The sequence below is a fragment of the Coenobita brevimanus genome, chromosome 101 (assembly GCF_032717465.1).
Source record: "Coenobita brevimanus isolate Jiangsu-jjx chromosome 101, ASM3271746v2, whole genome shotgun sequence".
Lineage (NCBI taxonomy): Eukaryota > Metazoa > Arthropoda > Malacostraca > Decapoda > Coenobitidae > Coenobita > Coenobita brevimanus.
This window is the reverse complement of record NC_137054.1, coordinates 5,627,273-5,647,732: the sequence shown is the minus strand read 5'-3', so window position 1 is coordinate 5,647,732 and position 20,460 is coordinate 5,627,273. Positions and strand designations below refer to the sequence as shown.

The window sequence follows — 20,460 nt, the reverse complement described above, 5'->3', positions numbered from 1 at the left end:
TGACATTATCCAATATATAATTCAGATTATGTATTTTGCAGGTAAAGGGTATTACTATTCTCTTTCACTCCCCACTTCATCATGAACCTCAGTCTTTTTTCCCCATTGGCAGGTACACAGTGATGATCTAGTGGTGGGTCTAGCCACGGCCATTGCCATCTTGGACGTATTTTTCATCCTAGTAGCAGTTCCAGAGTCACTCCCAGAGAAGCTGCGTCTGTCATCATCTTGGAGTGCACACATATCATGGGAGCAAGCCGACCCTTTCTCAGTAAGTCTAGGGATAATGTAATCTTTTTTTTTCTCATTTTTGTACTACACTCACTTTAGCAGCTCTTCCATTTTTATTATTCCAGGAGCACATGCTCTCTCCACTGAAGAAATAAAGGTGAGGCAAAATATGCCCTCATACTTCTACCTGTTGAATATTTTGGTTAAGATTTGCTTTGTAGCGGGGAGGGAATATGCCCGAATTGTGAGCAGTTGCACACTTGGTGCTAAGATTTTGCAATTTGGCATGCTGTTAGGTATGGGCATAAGGATTCTTAATACCATCGCAAGCAAACTGGGGGTTGACCTTTGGTGACCTTCTTGCCCAAAATCCAATATGGCCACTACTGAATAAATTGAATGCCATATCTCAGCTCCTGTTTGAACTAGTTTATTGTATATGAATTTCCATGTTTTTGGTGCAAGAAATCCATTTTAGATGACAATTTAGTTTTAAAATAATTTTCAAGGTCAAAGGTAATTTTTGAAGTTCATTTTCCTTGAAAATGAGTAGAATCTGGTAACCAGTCAACAGAGTACTAAAACAGTGACAGAGATTTATTCAAATAACATGCAACATCAATATAAAAACTGTGAATGCAGATACATAGAGCTTACAAAGAACTTTGAGAGAGGTGAAGTCAGTGAATGTACAGTGAGGTTGGATGGTGAGGAATTGGAAAATGTGAGTACGTTTAAGTACTTGGGTAGTGTGATGAGTAAGGATGGAGGTTTGGAGGGCGAAGTGCTTGAAAGGGTACAGCAGGGAAGAAAGGTTGCTGGTTCCTTGAAAGCAGTGATAAGAAGCAGGGAAGTGAGCATGGAAGTGAAAAAGTTACTACATGACAGTATTGTGATACCAACTCTAGCATATGGAAGTGAAGCTTGGACGTTGTTGGAAGGACACAAGTCAAGAGTGAGAGCAGTGGAAATGAGTTATTTAAGAGGAGCCTGTGGAGTCACATGGAGAGACAGGCTGACAAATGAGGATATAAAGGAGCGTTGTGGTATGGATGTGGATGTGATAGGAAGCGTTATGAGGAACACACTGAGGTGGTTTGGCCATGTGGAGAGGATGGAGGGTGAAAGACTGACGAAGAGAGTGTATGTGAGGTGGAGGGGGGGAGAGGGAAGGGGAGACCGAGGATGAGGTGGAGAGGTATACGAAAGAGGGGGGTGTGAGTTGGGAGCAGGGCAGTGAAATGGCGGGGGACAGGACGATGTGGAGGCGATTTGTTTGTGGCCACCCCGAACGGGATTGAGGCGTCTGGCAATAGATAGATAGATAGATATATATTCAGTATATAGTAGCAGCCGTGGCTCAGTGGGTTAGAGCGCTCTGCTCTGACCGAAGGGTCGGAGGATCGAATCTACCCAAGGGTCATTGGTAGACATCAGGAAGGGCATCCGGTCGTAAAATGCTACACGCTCCAGTCCAAAAGCCCTCTACGTAGGGGCAACGCCTTAGCCCTTCGGGGATACCTGGCGTAAAACCAAATTATTATTTATTATTATATATATATATATATATATATATATATATATATATATATATGTGTGTGTGTGTGTGTGTGTGTGTGTGTGTGTGTGTGTGTGTGTATATACAGTCTGTCCTCGTCTAGCATGGTTAATTGCTTCCGCACCCCTACCGTGTTAGAGAAATTTTGTGTTACAGGGACTCCTGAAACCCACTATTTCCTTCTGCACCCCTGCCCAAAGTCCACTTTTTCCCCCCTTGTGGTGCAAAATTTTTTTTATACCCCCCAATTTTAACCCCTTAGAAAGCCTTAATATGCTTCAAAAAATTGTAAAAGAGTATTATTACAGTTAACAGCCACATTTTATTTACCTTATGAGAGGATAAGAGGAGCAGGCAGAGTGGGGAGGCAGGTGGGAGCAGGGAGTGTCCTGATTGGCTGGATAGTTCAAAAGCAAGAATGCTGAAACGTGATTGACTGGGAGGTAGATGACGCTTTTTGGCAAGGCAATGCTCCTGTGATTCATCTCATCACCGCCCGCCCAGTTAAAAAAACCACATTAGCTTCATCAATGGCCGTGTTAGAAGTGATATTGCTTCCAGAAAATTGTCCAGTACAGTGTTAGACCATTTTCGTGTTAAGGAAAACCGTGTTAGATGAGGATAGACTGTATATATACTGTATGTATGTATGTAATGTATGTATGTAATATATATATATATATATATATATATGTGTGTGTGTGTGTGTGTGTGTGTGTGTATATATACTGTATATATCTGTGAAGACAAAGGAGAGCTGCAAGGCATGGTGGATGAGTTTGGGAGTGTGTAAGAAATGGACTCTAAAGGTGAATGTAGGGAAGAGTGAAGTTATGGTCTTCAAGAGAAGTGAAATCAGTGAATGTACAGTGAGGTTGGATGAGGAGGAAATGGAAAATGTGAGTGCGATTAAATACTGTACTTCGGTAGTGTGATGAGTAAGGATATAAGTTTGGAGGGTGAAGTGCTTGAAGGGGCACAACAAGGAAGAAAGGTTGCTGGTTCTTTGAAGGCAGTGATAAGAAACAGGGAAGTGAGCATGGTAGTAAATAAGTCACAGCATGACAGTATTGTGATAACAACTCTAATGTATAGAAGTGAAGCTTTGACCTTGTTGGAAGGACAAGAGTCAAGAGTGAGAGCAGTAGAAATGAGTTATGTGAGAGAAGCATGTGGAGTTACATTAGTGACAGACAAATGATGATGTGAAGGAGCATTGTGGTGTGGATGTGGATGTGATGGAAAGTGTTAGGAGAAATACACTGAGGTGGTTTGGCCATGTGGAAAGGGTGCTGAGCAAGAGACTAGTGAGGAGAGTGTATGTAACTAAGGTGGAGGGGGGAAGAGGGAGGGGGAGGCCTGGGATGAGCTGGAGAGATGGAGTGGAGAGGCATATGAGAGAGGGGTTGCTGGTAATCAGGCAATATAGGATTGGATGATGATGCTGATGCTGATGCTGATGATGAGTGGTTTGCAGATGATTGTGTGACTGATTTCATCGGGCGGGCTATTTGAGTGTTGTGCTTTTATACCATTTCTTTAAGTTTTCTGGCTCCTACTTAGCTCATTCAATCATTAGGATAGAAGAATGAAATATGTTTGAAATCTAAGCATTATTTGTGTTTAACCAGGCATGATTTATGTGCATCAGTTGCAGTTTCGTTTGCCTCCAAAACTAAGATGCACTTTGGTCTTTTTCAGGCACTGTGGAAGGTTGGCAAGGACCGTAACGTGCTGCTTATCAGTGTCTCGGTCTTCCTTTCTTACCTTCCAGAGGCTGGGCAGTATTCCTGTTTTTTCGTCTACCTCAGACTGGTATGATATACTGTATATATATATTTTTTTAGGTTCCTCACATAATAATTCTTGGATACTAAAACCCTCCTGCTGTATTATAAAATTCTAATTACAGATGATCATTGCTTTGTTCATACAAACGTACATACTTGCATAAATATACTGTACTGTGTACAGTATATAAAAGTGATGCCATGCTTCCTTGTAATGAATCCCCCATATTGGGTTGGCCATGGTACAGCTGATGTTTTCTATGGATGTGGAGCTTAACCAGGTGCCAAAACTACTGTAGATTGTTACCATACTTCCCTATAGTTTCCTGAAGCTGTTGGGGAAAAAGAAATATGAGATGTTTTGCTCATGCTGAGCTGCAGACCTCATATGAGGCACAGTGAAGGTCTGCATAGGCCACGCTGCAAGCCTCATATGAGGAACAGTTTACATTGGTTATAAGACAGTGACTCATTGGAGGTAAACTTCCATACAAAGAATCGGTGCAGCAGGGATCAATAAGATTTGTATAATGTGGGAGTCTCAGCTCGGACTTTGTATGTACTTGCACTCAGGAAAAGATTACTGGATGACTGTTGTTGTGGCTGTCTGCCTGCCTTCCAAGAGTGATGATTATGTGGTTAGACACCAAGCTTGTACAGTCGCCCCAAGAAGTGAGAGCAGAGTTTCAGATTGTTTTGGTCACTATGGTCTGTCAGGCATTGGAGGAAAAGTGAGTGAATATAAGTACAGTAAACTCTCAGTTATCTGTTGTAATTCAGCCAACCCCTATGCTGTTATAGCAAAATGCTGGACATTACATGGTAACCATCCCCCCCCCCCATTGGCTCAACATTCAGCATCAAGTTGGGTATTGTTTTTGTATCTTTTTCAACCTCCAATCCTAAAAACTTTCCAACAGTATTACCTGTGACTGGAAGATTAAAATCAGGCATAATATACAATACAATACTGTATTGATACTGTACACTCACGAGCACTGATTTCTGCTCTGGGAAGAAAATGGGGGGGGGGGGTGGATGAAATGAGCTTCACCTGCCTCTACCCTAGCTCCCAACCCTCCTGCATACCCATACCCTCCCACCTGTCATTCTTAATTGACAGTTACATCTCAAGCTGACTTCATACATAAAATTCTCTGTCACACTACTATTACGCAAACATAAAGCATTAGGGTATGTAAAAATATATAACTATCAGCATGTTGCAGCAAGAAATTAATGCAGTATAACATTGAGACTAAAATAATATTGTAAACAATGGCCACCCAAACCCTCAGGGATTGGGCTTGCTGCTTATTTTGTTCTCTCTCACACACACACACACACACACACACACACACACACACACACACACACACAGCACGCATGCACACATGCGCGCGCACACACACACACACACACACACACACACACACACACACACACACACACACACACACACACACACACACACACACACACACACACACACACACACACACACACACACACACACACACACACACACACACACACACACACACACACACACACACACACACACACACACACACACACACACACACACACACACACACACACACACACACACACACACACACACACACACACACACACACACACACACACACACACACACACACACACACACACACACACACACACACACACACACACACACACACACACACACACACACACACACACACACACACACACACACACACACACACACACACACACACACACACACACACACACACACACACACACACACACACACACACACACACACACACACACACACACACACACACACACACACACACACACACACACACACACACAGTGGATGTGCTTAGGTATGTGGGTGTGTGCTTCTCCACACGTGCATATGCATGTGTGCATGAGCTTGCATATGAGCATATGTATGTGTGTGTGTGTTCCTGCCCAATTGTATCTATACAGGAATGAATCAAGCTTGTACTCTCCCTTGTCTTAAACCATTGTCATCATACATCTCCTTAAATTTATGAATTGTTTTGGCACACACTGTTTCATTCAGTAATGCATTCCAGTGATCAATTGCTCTATTTGGGAAACTAAATTTCCTTATGTCTTTATTGCCTCTCTTTTTTTTGCAGTGTCCTCTTGTTGATGCCTCCCCATAGGTTATATATTAATTTATGTCAGTTTTCTCCTTCCCTGATATGCATTTATATAGCATAATCGTGTCTCCTCTTTTCCTTCTCTCCTGTGTTGGCAGATTCACTTTTTCTAGTCTTTCTTCATAACTTAGATCCCTTAGCTTGGTACCCATTTTGTAGCAGCCCTTTGAACTTTTTCAATCATATCTATGTGTTTCTTGTGGATTCCAGACTACTGATGCATATTCCAGGGTTGGTCGGATGAAAGATGTTATTACCTTTCTCAGCATGTCTTCATTTATATATGTGAATGCTGTTCTCATATTTGCAAGCAGTGTGTACATGTTCCGTACCTTCTCACTTACGTGTGTGTGTGTGTGTGTGTGTGTGTGTGTGTGTGTGAACAAAATAAATAGCAAGCCCAACACATGAGGCCTGGGGTGGCTGTTATTTATTATATTATTTTAGTCAACATTGTACAGTACTCATAATGCAATAATTTCTTACTGCAGCATGTTGATAGTTATATTTTGTATTTTTATATGTCCTAGTGTTTTATGTTTGTGTAATAGTAGTGTGGCCAAGAGTTTTGAGTATGAAGTCAGTCTGAGATGTAACTGCCAGTTAAGAATGGCAGATGGGGGGATATAGGTATGCAGGAGGGTTGGGAGCTGGGGTAGAGGCAGGTGGAGCTCGTTTTGCCCCCCCCCCTCCCATCTTCCCTGGGTATACAGGGGAAGGAAGGGGGCACCCCTGAGCAGAAATTAATTTTCATGAATGTACGTATAGCACAGTAATGCAGCACATAATATAACCATTATCATACTCACCTAGTGTTTGCACTGCCACAAATTCAGCCATCACGCAGCACTAGGGTACATATCACAGCGTTACAGCAATGAGCAAGGCATAAGGGGGAGGACGATGGCTGGCTTGGTATGTTGGATGGGCTGCTCCGCAATGCATTGTGATTGGCTGGTGTGTGCTACTGTGCTGCAGGGTCTGCCAGGAGGCTGATTGGGTCCCATGTCTGAGTCAGATGATACACATTACTGTTGAAAATGCGTAGTACTGCTGATTGCTTCCTGTTTCGGCACAAGATATTGCTGTAATAGAGCTGGGCAAACAGCCTGGCTCTTATTAAAGCAATGGTTGTTGGAATGACTGTTCGTTAGGTGGCATGAAACACGTTAGTGTGGATGTTAACCCATTGCATCCGGCATTTATTTCTGCCGACACTTCCGCCAGCTGGGGATTTTGGGAAAATCACTGTTTTTTTAAACCACAATATCTCAACTAATACTTAGCCAAAAATAAAAAAACAAGTGTCATAATACTTACCAATCCTTCGACTTCAAGCTGATGGCTTCAGATTGTCCTGGTAGTGTGTAGAGTCAGAGAGCCTTTGGAAGTGGGGTAACTTTTCTTGATTTTCGTGGCTATGTCCCTATGTGTGGTACAAGTAAGGCATATACTAGCCTTCAAAAAAAAAAAAAAAAAAAAAAAAAAAAAAAAAAAAAAAGAGGAGGCAGTTAACCCCAAACACCATTTCTATATAGGCTTTGAGAAGTGTGTGATGGTGTGAGCAGGGGAGTGCAGTCACTTTGGCAGCGAGCTTGAAGCAGGCTGGCCGACATCTCACCAGACACAGGAAAATTTTTTTGTGTAGGTCTATCCACGATAGAGATACCCAGGTAACCACAGCATGACTGGGATGAGAGCAGGAGGGTTGCCAGTGTTTGCCTGTGGTGGTAAATACCCGTGAAATATTCAGACTGCTGCGAAAACACTAGATCATGCATACATCCCACCTGGACGTCTCCAGGCGGTCATCTGTACATGACCCCCAGACACCATGGGCTAATGCCTGTGAAGTGGAAACAGGAATCTGGTGGCTTGAATGGCTAGTAAAGGAGATTGTGGCCCATTTACTTGGGCAGACTTCTGGTTCGTTCTCTGTCTGTCAGGGTTTTTCTTGCTCCCTGAACCATGCCTTACCCCATGCTTAGGTGGAAAAAAGAGGTCTGGATTGTTTATATTTTTTATGTACTTGTTTGCATCATTTTGTTTTGTTTCTTTTATAAAGGCTCCAACATGCTTGCATGCATCGGCCTTGGTCATCTAATGGTGGCTCTCTATCCTGCTCAATCTGCAGCAGCCTCACTGTCCAGTCCCTTATCCCTGGGGTCACACTCTGTGACCTTGTCTCATCTTCTTCGGTCTGCTTCTCGCAACCCTACCACCAGCGTTAACGCTTTTCACTTTCTGCACCCAGTTGCCATCGCCCATCCCCTCCACATGACCAGACCATCTCAATCTAGCTCTCCTCATCACAACACCAGTACACTCCAGTCCCATCCTTCCTCTTAACTCTTCCATCATAAACCTAGCCCCCTAAGCCTTGCATTGAAGGACGCACTGCACATCCACCTAATCATTGTCATTTCTGTATTGTTAGCCTGCAAGTATCCTCTTCCTTTACTGCCCAGGTCTCACTACCATACAGCATTACACTCCTAACACATGCCACATACAAAGATCTCTTAACACAGAGGGAAAGCCCTCTCAGTGTCAAGAGAGACAACAGCTCTCTGAACTTCTTCCAACTTCTCCTCACTCTCGCTAGTTCCAGCCCTACCTTCAGCACATGACACGTGTCCCAAGTAACAAAATTTTTCAGCACACTCGAGAAACTCTCAGAAAGATCAATCCTTTCACACCTGACAATCACCACATGCTCTCCCCGACACACTGCATACATGAAATCAGCATTATCTCGAAGTCTACCTCTAACACCGCACAAGATGGTATTACTCCCCACACCCTTGTGGTAAACTGCACATGGCCACTCTCCCTCTGCTTTGACAGTGCTGCCATCAGCCCCTAGATACCACCACTTTTGTTTCATCTGCATTTATTCTCAAGCCCTTGTACCCCATATCATCTCTCCATTTCCTAAATCTTTCCTCCACCTCCCTTGCATTCTCTTCAATCAACACCAAATCATCAGCATACATCTCCCATGGGACTCCACTGTGAAGTCACATGAGAGGGCTTCAGCCACCATGATAAATAACAAGGGGCTCAATATTGACCCTGATGCACACCAGCATTCACAGAAAGCTCATCACTCAAATCTCTGTTCACTCTCACTAGGGTGTGAGCACCCATATACTGTACATACCAGTAGCTACAACCAGTCAGGCCAGCCACTCCTCAATCCCAAGCATTCTTGTTGCCCATTTCACCACCTCCCTAGGGACTTTGTCAGAGACCTCCTCCAAATCAATAAAAACAAAGTACAGATTCTTTTTCATTCCTATTTATTTTTCCTGAAGATGTCAAACAAAGAATATGGCATCAGTGGTTCCTTTGCTTGGCATAAACCCAAATTGCATCTCATCAGTATTCACTCTTTCTCTAATCATACCTTTCAGAACACTCTCCATTATTTTCATTAACCGGTCCAATAGTTTTATGTCTCTATAATTTCCTTTTTCCAGGGCATCACCCATCCCCGTGTACATGTTTACAATCACACTTTTCAGTCAGTCATCTGGGACAACGTACTCATATATAATTCTATTTATTTATTTATATTTTGTACACAGGTGATGGGTTTCTCAGCAGAGATGGTTGCAACATTCATAGCAGTGGTGGGCATCCTTTCAGTGGTGGCCCAGACAGCGTTACTCAGCCTCCTTATGAAGAAGCTCTCTAACAAACACGTCATTATGGTGAGCACTATGGCAGGACTGAGGAAGGGTTTGTAAGTTCTGTTCATTGAAAAAGTGAAATGAAGACATGTCAGAGCAGAATGCAAGTAGAAGAGTAAGTGCTGTGAAAAAGTGAAATGAAGACATGTCAGAGCAGAATGCAAGTAGAAGAGTAAGTGCTGTGAAAAAGTGAAATGAAGACATGTCAGAGCAGAATGCAAGTAGAAGAGTAAGTGCTGTGAAAAAGTGAAATGAAGATATGTCAGAACAGAATGCAAGTAGAAGAATAAGTGCTGTGAAAAAGTGAAATGAAGGTCAAAGTAGAATGCAAGTACAAGAGTGAGTTCCATGAAAAAGTGAAATGAAAACATGTCAGAGTAGAATGCAAGTAAAAGACATAACTTTTCTGAATCTCTCTCTCTCTCTAATCTTTTTTAATGGAAGCCATGTGTCCATAGGTTGGCAAGAGTTGCTGGTGACCATCTGAACTTAATCTCACCTGGATGTGGTGGTCATTGATATCAGTTAAGGCTAGTTAATCAGCTTCCTCTGTTTTTTTGTGTTTTGAGTTGACAATTGTGGTTTCTAGTTATTCATGAGAACCAAGGCAAAAAACTACCCTCTCCAGCTTGTGCAGAGTCGGCTGGAGACCTGCTCTGTCATTTACCTTTTTAAATATGTGATAAACTGCCAGTACTGGAGAGATACTGTTGCTGTCCATATTAGATAGTGTATCTCCAAGTACTCATCTATTTTGCCAGGTAGAGACAGCAGGGCAGATGTAATGCTTAGAAAGGCAGCCTCAAAGGAAATCATATTGGCTCACATATTGCAGCTTTTCAGTGTCAGCATATTCATAGACATTTATGCAATTATTGTGGAAAGAAAATAAAAAATAAAGGAGTAGCAGTGACATGTCAGATGCTTTTTGCACATATGCGTTTTAACTGCGGTATTCTACCACTTTGCAAAAATTAGTTTGGCTGTATTTTATCACCGCATGTATGTCTCCAGTAGTGGCCCATGGATTAGAAACATATTGTTTCAGATATTTATCATTTCTTTAAGTTCAGAATTTGTCATATTTTTTTTATTAATGAACTAGAGGTGGACTACAGTAATTAACCAAAAGAATACTGAAAGCATCAGGTAGGTGGAATTTTTCTGATAATCATGTTCTCAAGTATTCATAGAACACTGGAATGTGGAATTTGAAGTATGAGTAAAAATTTTCTATCTTATCTTTCCTTTATGTGGTAGGTGGGGGCACTTACCATCCACTCACTTGATGTGGTGCTGCTCTCGGGTGTCTGCCCTTTCCTCTCCTCTCTCCATTCCTTCCTTGCTCTTCTGTCTTTCTTTACTTCATTCATTCCTTGTCCTTCTGCCTACGGGTGACTTTACACTCCCTCTTTAGTCTTTCTTTCCTCTTCCTTCTGCCTATGGGTGACTTTACACTGAGTGACAAGCCTAATAGTTTCCTGTACACCAGGAAACCATTTACTACGCTGGGTGGTAGCCTTATAACCAAATTATGGCACCTGGTGGTTTAGTGGGTAATTACAGCACTCCAATCTGATTGAGCCGGTGAAGGTTTATATCTAAGGGGTGGTTGGGGTTATTGCTCTTGTAATGCCACTCAGGGATGAGTGAGGCTGGTCACTTTCATCTTAAATGTCAGACCAAGTTGCCTAGCTCCGGGCTTCTACGCTCCTCATGGGGCAACGTAGAATTGGCTGATGGATGGATCTTTTCTTTATTCTTTCCTGTTCCTTCTACCTACAGGTGACTTTACACTCCCTCTTCAGCCTTTCTTTCCTTCATTCTTTCCTCTTCCTTCTGTGTATGGGTGACTCTACACTGAGTGACAAGCCTAATGGTTTCCTGTACACCAGGAAACCATTTACTATGCTGGGTGGTAACCATATAACCAGATTATGGCGCCTGGTGATTTAGTGGGTAATTAAAGCGCTCCAATCGGATTGAGCTTGTGTAGGTTTATATCCAAGGGGTGGTTGGGGTTTATTGCTCACATAATGCCATTCAGGGATGAGTGAGGCTGGTCACTCTCATCTTAAATGTCAGGACCAACTTGCCTAGCCCCAGGCTTCTATTCTTCTCATTGGGCAACACAGGATTTGATGATGGATGGATGTTCTTAACCCAGTAACTGCTCATGGCGGTTTTTTGGAGGTGTCCGTGGTGCGCAGACATTGGGGTAAAAATGAAATTTCCCAAAGGCCAAATTTTTTCTTAGGAATTGAGAGAACACATGCCATAAGTTTATAGTATCAGAATATTAGCTCAATATTGGCAAAGCCATGGATGAACATCAAAGTGTCTGATTCCCTGTTGGAATGTATGGTTTTCGTTTTCTTTTTCGGTTTCAGTTTTGAAGGCTCAAACATGCTTGCATGGGTCGGCCTCGGTCACCATGGCATTATATTCGAAATTCACCTGTGCAGCTAGGGCTGTATTGAGCATTCGTAATCGGAACAGCCCAGGCTGTATAGAGCAGTTAACGGGTTAAAGATTAGTACTGTATTAACCCACCAAAATGCCAACAAGTCTGCTGTACTGTGCCTGTAGCATAGCCCCATGTTAGCAGTTGTCTGCCTGTGATCAGTGAGTCTGCTCAGCCACACAGACCAGAGTTAAACAGCAACAACAACCAATATCTCATTATATGCCAGGAGTTTGTTAAAAAAATTTGCAACTTTTTGTATACATTTGTTACTGTAAAGTAGAAGAAACTGGCAAATCACGATCGCAGTATTCCCTCATAAATGCCATGGACCAAAAACAGTGCACTGCATGTTTTTTTTGCATTTTAAAAAAGAAAATGCATATATATGAAGAAGTAAAAGAAATTTTTGGATTTTGGATTTTTTATGTCTATTTGACCATTTTTGGGTTCCGAAGGCCCGGGCCCAAAATGTCTGGGTAGTGGGGTGTCTCGTTATTGGGCGTCTGGATAGTGGGCAGATTACTGTATATATAAAAGAAAAAGAAAGAGAAGAAAAAGGATATATATATATATATACAGTATATAATAGAAAAAGAAAAGAAAAAGGCTCACTCTCTCTCTCAAAAAAAATAAAAAAAATAAAATAAAGAAAAGAAAAAGGCTATATATAATGTGTTTTTGTTTTCAGGTGGGTCTTGTGTTTGAGATGCTGCAGCTGATGTGGTATGGGTTTGGGTCCGAGACCTGGATGATGTGGGCAGCGGGACTCCTAGCTTCTGTGTCCTCCATCACCTACCCTGCCATCAGTGCTTATGTCAGCACACACACAGATGCTGATAAGCAGGGTATGACTCTCAGTCTCAGCTGAATACTTAGTTGATGTAAGCTCAAATAGAATACAGTACTGGAGTTGTTTTAACCTTGATAGGGTTAATGGTAACTGTATTAACACTCAGACTCTTATGACTCACTCGTAGTTGAGTAAAAGCATGTGACTTTAGCTGTAATATATAACAAAAGTTGTTCTGACAGCGAGAGGGTTAATGGTGACGGTATTAACACTCGGGTTCCTATGAGTCACTCCTAATGGAATAGAATTCTGGCATTATATTGTATAAAACAATAGGTACTGTATACTGCCCATGTTCCAGTTTTATGTACAGTATAAACTGTGTACATAAGGGAAGTAAACTGGAAACAATGACATGTCTCTGTGCTGGGAAGATGTGGACCAGGCATTGACAAGATTATTTCCTGGTTAGAGATAGCAGCATCTACTGTACATACAGTAAAAGTCCTTTCATTTCGCATCTTCGGGACCAAGCAGGTGCTGAAAGAGCAGAAACTGCTGAATGACTGGGAAACCTGCCAAAAAGTTTCTAGCAATCATGGTCGGTCATTCCAATGCAATCATAATGTCTAGCAAGTATTATTGGTAAACCCAGAGCACAAAATATTAGCAACTTATATTTATTGATACAATACACATGAACTTACCTTTACCTAGGTGTATTTACATGTGTACACCGTAAATTAGGATGACAAAGTTTCCAAACTTTTAAAAGGTCCTGCTCACAAAGCTGGACACTCATGAGTCATGATGGCTGATGGCGCATGGAGTGTTGGAGAGCAGAAATCTTCAAAAGCGCTAAGCTTAACTTTAAAATGTGTTAAGGTACATGTGAACTGTTCAGATTTTTGCAGTAAATTGGACTTCAAAATGCGCAGTAGAAGAAAATTTAATACAGTACAGTATTTATTGACGCTAAATTATTATGAAAGTGCTAGATCTAGCACCAGCAGCGCCAAATTGGCAAGTATGGGTGCGCGGGTACCAATGACGAGCTGGCGACCCTGTTATGGATGCTGATCGGCTCAGTGTATGTACCGGAAGAGCAGAAAACTTTCACTATGGGACGATTTATAAAAACCGGAAATACAGTAAGATCAGGTGCCGAATGAGAGGACTTTTGCTGTACTGTAATAACTAGGCAGGGAGGGTAAAACATAAACAGAGGTTTTGACTTTCACAACATTGTCTACTGCCCAACAGTTTTAGTAAAAGTTTTTTTTGTTAATCAAGGAATGAATATTTCTTGTAATAAAGACTTATTATATCTAAGGTCCTTAACCCTTGAACTGCTTTTGGCCTCCATGGATGACCATGTGAAAGAGTGTCAGTGGTGCCCATTTAACAGGCTTTGACAAAAATCAGTGACTGAAGGGAGGGAACATTGAAGGTTATAAGCTAGCTATAGGGCCTTTTGGTTATTCATCCCACACACTGCTTAGTCAGTATACCATTGTTTTCACTATGTTTAGCATTTTGGAGGGTGATGCCATTATGCAACTTGTTTAGATGCATTTTTGTTTTTTCAACATTTTTAGTCACTGAATAGTACACTATAATGTATTGATTTCTTGAATATTTATTATCTGTATACCTTTATTTTTAGGATATTCATTACTGCAGCAACTGATTTTATTGTGAATCTGAGATTTGCATTAGCTAGCTGGTAGAGTTTTCTTTTTTGTACTGAAGTAACAGACTGTGTTTCTCTTATACTTAGTGTCACTTTAAGTAACTATCACCACCCACCATGCTAGACAAAGGTTGCATCACCATGTGTCTGTTGTTTCACAGAGTGAGGGAATGTGGAATAGGCAGTTGCTAGAAGGCACACTGAAAGTTCATTCTGATGGCATGCTGCCGTGTAGGGCTAAATAATTCCCTTTAATGCATGAGGCCTTTCGTAAGATAAATTCTCTGGTAGTAGTAAACATAAACTAAAATGAATGTCTCCCAGATTCATTAATTAAAAGACTGTCATAGAAGGATATTGCTATACTGAACAAAAGATGACAAAGTTATGTGACCAACAGGTGTGGTGCAGGGGATCATCACAGGGATGCGCGGTCTGTGCTCTGGCCTGGGCCCTGCGGTGTTTGGCTTCATCTTCTACCTCTTCCATGTAGACCTCAACACGGACCAAACAGACGACGTAACGCACAGGGTCAGTTATGTTTTGGTATCTCAGTGCTGTGAATTATTCAAATGGAGGAATTATACCCACTTATATATATATATATATATATATATATTTTTTTTTTTTAAGAGAAGATGAACAGAAGGTGAAGAAAAAAAAAAAACTTACACCAGATTACAGGTGTCCTTCATTAAAAAAAAAAAAAATAAAAAAAATAAATAATAATAATAATAATAATAGTTGAACTTGCACTGCTGTAGGTTGAAGTTTGGGAGGAAACTGTTCTGGAGAAGGGAGTTTCAAAGAGGTGCTCTGCAATATGGCAATGTGACAGTCTAGTCTTGAACGAAACGAATCCTATCTCTGAATCATACCTGCTGTGTTAATCAGTGTTTAGTAAGGGTTTAATGATTATCATGGTCCTATGAAATTTTTGTATCCCCAGTTCACATTTTATAATGTAACATTTTATGATATGTTATGAAGCAGTGTTGTATTGGTTTTTAAAAGCAGACATTGTACATCTGTTATACTTTGATATACTTATTGAAATAATCTTTTCCTTCAGCCCAATGGGTCATCACAGGGCAGTAATGGCACAGGTTCAGGGTCTGGTCATTTGATAAGCAGTCCCAACTTGGTGCCCGGGCCACCATTCGTGTTTGGGGCATTACTGGTCATCTGTGCCCTCATGGTGGCTGCCTTCATACCAGAAGGCAGCAACAAGTCTAGAAGACAGTCAGGTAATGACAAGAGTTGGTAGAATCAATAAAGCCTTTGAAGTACAGATCCAGACACCAATTCACATCAGTAACATGCATGGAGCTTGCTAATTTTAACCACCTTGTAAAGGCATCCAGTACATTGCGGCACATTTATTTATATTATTCACAAGGCACTGACAGACTGTCAACAAACCCTTACAGTACAAAAGAATTCTAGAAACACTTTGATGAAGGTGCCAGTTGTCTGAAGTCGATTAGGCTCATGACAGTCATATCTGTTACAGACAGTTAGTAGTAAAATTATTACAAAAAGTGATGAACTGATGATGTAATACTTTTTGTTTGCAGGCGCCAGCCTAGAACTGAGTTATGAGCGGGGTCACAAGAAAAATGACGACAGTCTGGATGCTGCCTCATTACCTCTAATGGACGAAACTGGCGTTGTCTAGCATCTCCTAACCCTTTAGTGGTGAAATATTTCAGCCTAAATAGTTGCGACAAAATGTGACAGCTGTTTTTTCCAACAGCTAAGTATGGCACAAAACAAAATCCTTTGGTGGATTTTATGGAAAGTGCTGGTCGCGTTTACCTCACTTATGGGACTACAGTTACAGACAGAATGGCAAACAGGGATCAAGAGTGCATTCATTTGCTGTTTTCCTGATGTTGCAGTGGTGCTTTTCCTCTTCTGGAAGGTTAAATGTGACGGAGACTTCTTAATGAGTGTAGTGTGTGAAGAGAAACAAGTGGCAGTGATGGCAAGCAAATGATAAACTGCCTCACTGTCACAGACCTCACTTGTTTGTTTTATTTATGTAATATTTTCTTGTGCTGAATGGAAAATACACCTCCAGGCATGAACTTCATTGCTTTCCCTTTTTGGTTGATATATTAGATTCATTCATAGTGCTGTTGTGTTGAATTTGAAGAGGGAAAGTCAGTCACTGACAAGTATATAGTGATGGTGATGTTGCAGTATTATATATTTTCTCTGAACCATTTATTTAGCATTTCCATTGATTTTCTAGTTCTTTATAAATCTGCAGTAAAGTTTTACTGACTGACATGCTGTGCATCTTATCTGATTATCACTGGTGCTTAACTGCAGTTGCTGGAACACTTGCTTTTGTGGTGGTCATGTGATAAAGGGAAATAGCATTATCATGAGGAGCAGAAAAAGTGTGGTTGAAAACAAAGGAATCCCACTAAAGCGCGCTGCAAGTGAGTCTTCATGAGTCGTTCAAACTGAGGGTAAGGTCTTTTGAGGTAACTCAGAAGACAAAGTTACATACTCGTTTCACGTACTGTACATGTACATGTATTAAGTATCATCATGGCGTAACATTGTAATTAAAAGATTCTAGATTTTTATACGTAGGATCTCATAGGAACCAAGCCCTCTAGAGATGGATTTTTTTATTTTCTATCTTAAAATAACTAAGGGAAGAACGGCTGTGTGAACATAAGCCGATATTGTTAATTTCGTAGTGAGAGGTGAGGTGAGGATGGGATGTGGAGGGTGGTAGGTGAGTTAAAGGTGGGATATAGAGGGTGGCAGGTGAACCTGAAGAAGAGATGGTGACTGATTAAAGTGAGATACGGAAAGAGTGAAGGTTATGTGAATAGGGATGGAGATAAAGGAGGGTGTGTTTAGGATCATGGTGTGCTATTGAAAGATGCATGTGTAAGGAAAAGAGCAAGGGCAGGTAAGAAAAGATGAAGCTTATAATGGAGGGTCAATATTGGAAAGAGTTTCACATGGTGTGGTAAAAAGAAGAGCTGATGAAGAGAAGGCTGTGAAAGGGTTCATTGGTTAATTAACTAACCATTTCATTATGATGGTGTGTTTTCTACTTTTGTATTGCTACCACCTGACAGGTCTGTTTGACATAACCATCTTGAACTGGAGGAGTTACATATAGCCAATAATAATCCTTTCAGTATGGTACAGGTCTTTTCAAGTTAAGTAAAGTTGTCTGGTGGTAGCAAAGGTAAAATAGAGAATATGCCGTGTGAGTGGGTCAAACATTAAATGTGTTGTTCACCATCTGGTTTTCTAAACAGATCTGCATACCAGCCTCCCTCCCTCCTGCCCACATACTGAGCTCACTGGTAATGTCTTGGCATGCTGATCACATGTAAAATAACCCGTGGCAGGGCCATTGTGACGGACCAGAGCTGTGTCACTATTCCTACTTCAGGTACCTTATGCCCTGAGATGCAAGAAGACAGCAGTGATATCTTGTTTTCTATAAAAACCGTCCTTTATATAAGCAGTGTGAGAGTCTCTTTTTGACTGTATGGCAGATGCTGTTTTAGTCCATATCATTCAGTATCATCCAGTGTAATTTATTCAAGATTCTAAAAATGTAGCATATGTTTCTGTTAAATTTCAACATCAGCTACCATGTGTGTCTCACAGTTAAAGTTTGTAAAATATAGCAGTTTATATCTCCAAGAAACAAAGTCACCCTATCAAGCCATTGTGTTGTGTAATACAGCATATTAGTACAAACAGTTAGCTAGTAAATTTAAGTAAAAAAAGAAAGGATTGGATGATGGATGGATGAAAATTTTTACTGAAATTTCTTCTAGCTAGATTCAATCAGAGTCTTTACTTTGGTTCCAAGGCTTCATAACTACTTTGAATCACTCTGACATTTATTATGAAGAATGCTTTAGGTTTTATCAGATCAGGTTTACAGGTGTATGTAGCCTCATGTGGCTGCCAGCATTCATCTCACAACACTTCCACTAGCCTAAGTGCATAGCTGTAGTTGTCTGTATTACACAATGGAAATGACTGCATAATATTACAATCAACAGCATATTCACCTAACCAAAATAATAACTATACCCTTAAACTTTTTATATATATATATATATTTATATATATATTAACAAATATAGCTCTTCATTTATTCCATGTGATGTGTGGTATATACTAAACTATAACTTTTTTTTTTTTTTTTTTTTTTTTTAAATATTGATGTATGAATTAACAGAGGTTCATTAGAGACAAAGAATATCTGAATGAAAATTTTAAACGGCTAAAACGATATCTTTTAGAGTCCAGAATTGGACTAGCCAAGGCTCAAGGCTGATGTACACATATAAATGATGTTGATACATTTTATTTCCTGTCAGTATGAGATTTCAGTTTGCCTCCAAGCTTTAAACAAAATGCTTTTGATCAGCACAAAGCATATTGGTGTAGCCAAGTCAGTGGAATAATTTCATAACCTTCTTTACTGTTATACATCCATGCTGCTTCCTGTGATGACCTCTATTATGGTGATTTTTACCTTTAATAAAAATTGTTAGTGTTCGTTGTTGTTACCTGCAATTAAAGTGTGGATGACTAAAGTTTTAGGCATTTCATCCCACATCACACTGCCTCTTTGGCAACCCTGTGATACATCATAATAATTAAAGCCAGAAATAAGCACATACAACTTCAAATTAGGCATCTTTAGCTTAGTATAAGAACAACAGGATGGGTTTGGTTTAAATTTTGTCAAATTAGTGGAATATCAGCTTGACTTGCATTACTGCAACCCTATTGTTGTGATCTGTTTTTGAGCTGAGAAGCTTAAACCTGTACTGTAATGGTGGTGAAGCACTTATTTCAGCAAACCTCCTATGTTGCTGCGATATCATTACAGTAAAAACAAAGTGAGGTTGTAAAAATAAATACAAAATGCTTAGTGTGATATTTTTGAGGGTGAGTAAAACTGTTAGAAATGAGACATTGGAGAGTTGCTGTGACCATCTCTATGTTCCTGATTTGACTGATGCATGCAATAATTTTCAACTAAACTCAAGAGGTATTGCTGGCTAACCTTGCAATACTGTATACAGTTTCAAAATACATCTCATGTTGTACCAGATAAATAGCTACTGAAACAGATTTTCCAGTGATATAGATAATGAGATGAAGCAGATATTTTGTAGATAATATCAGGTGTAGGTGAACCTTTAAAAATGTTAATCCCAGCTAGCCAAAAGTTACTATAATGTAATTCATGATAAACTTGCTCATAGCAGTTCTTTTATTCTGATATTTCTGCTATCAGCACCATTATTTCAAGTGGAGAGAAACATTATGACTTTATTGTGGAACATTGCTTGTATCTGATACTAATGATTGAACAGTTCTTGGTTGATTTATTTACAGGATGTATACAGTGGGTGTGTTTCAGAGGATCAGTTTTATTGTGAGTGCAGTATTTATTTGTTGTACTTCAATAGCTATTTTTACACCAGATCTACCCTAAAAAGATGGCTAATTGAAAAATATATCTATATATAAAACAAACTGGTGTTAATTTCTGCTTTACTTCCTAAGCTATACAGTTGTTCCTCATTTCAAACATTTCACATATCATATGATATGAATTATTAATGTACCAAACTTTACACTGAGTTGATGATTGGACAAGGAATGGTAACAGTACCTGATAAACAACCATAAGTGTGGCCTCAATGCAAGATGTCATAACTTTTTTGTGTGTAGAAAATGGGGTGGGGATGGGGGGATTTGCACGAGATAAGAGCAGTCATGGCTTTGTATCTGAATGCATTAAATTGTGACATGGAAGCAGCTGGTCTCCATTTCCATCCACATCTTGTGATGTTTTTGCAATGAAAACTTTAGCACAAGAAGAAGAAGAAGAAGGAGAGAGAGAGAGAGAGAGAGAATCATAACAGTATTATACAGAACCTGTAGTACTAGTGTTAATCATAATTATCATACCCCAGTGCCCCCTCATTCATTTACTTTTCAGAGAACTACTGTATAGCAAACGCACAAGATCC

The 20,460-nt window shown here is 40.4% G+C and overlaps 1 protein-coding gene across 2 annotated transcripts in view; it reads left to right on the top strand.

Annotated features, from left to right (window-relative positions):
- The window catches only part of LOC145415121 (solute carrier family 71 member 1), a 118,291-nt gene extending 98,143 nt beyond the window's left edge, over positions 1–20,148 (top strand). Inside the window, exons 6-12 of one of the 2 annotated variants that reach the window (XM_080284539.1) lie at positions 113–271; positions 3,491–3,604; positions 9,359–9,484; positions 12,619–12,775; positions 14,814–14,944; positions 15,486–15,660; positions 15,991–20,148. In XM_080284539.1, the coding sequence (XP_080140665.1) occupies positions 113–271; positions 3,491–3,604; positions 9,359–9,484; positions 12,619–12,775; positions 14,814–14,944; positions 15,486–15,660; positions 15,991–16,091 (963 nt within the window). In that variant the 3' untranslated portion in view covers positions 16,092–20,148. The remainder of the gene's footprint in view (positions 1–112; positions 272–3,490; positions 3,605–9,358; positions 9,485–12,618; positions 12,776–14,813; positions 14,945–15,485; positions 15,661–15,990) is intronic. The other variant, XM_080284540.1, reaches the window with a different exon arrangement.
- Positions 20,149–20,460: the final 312 nt, after the last annotated feature.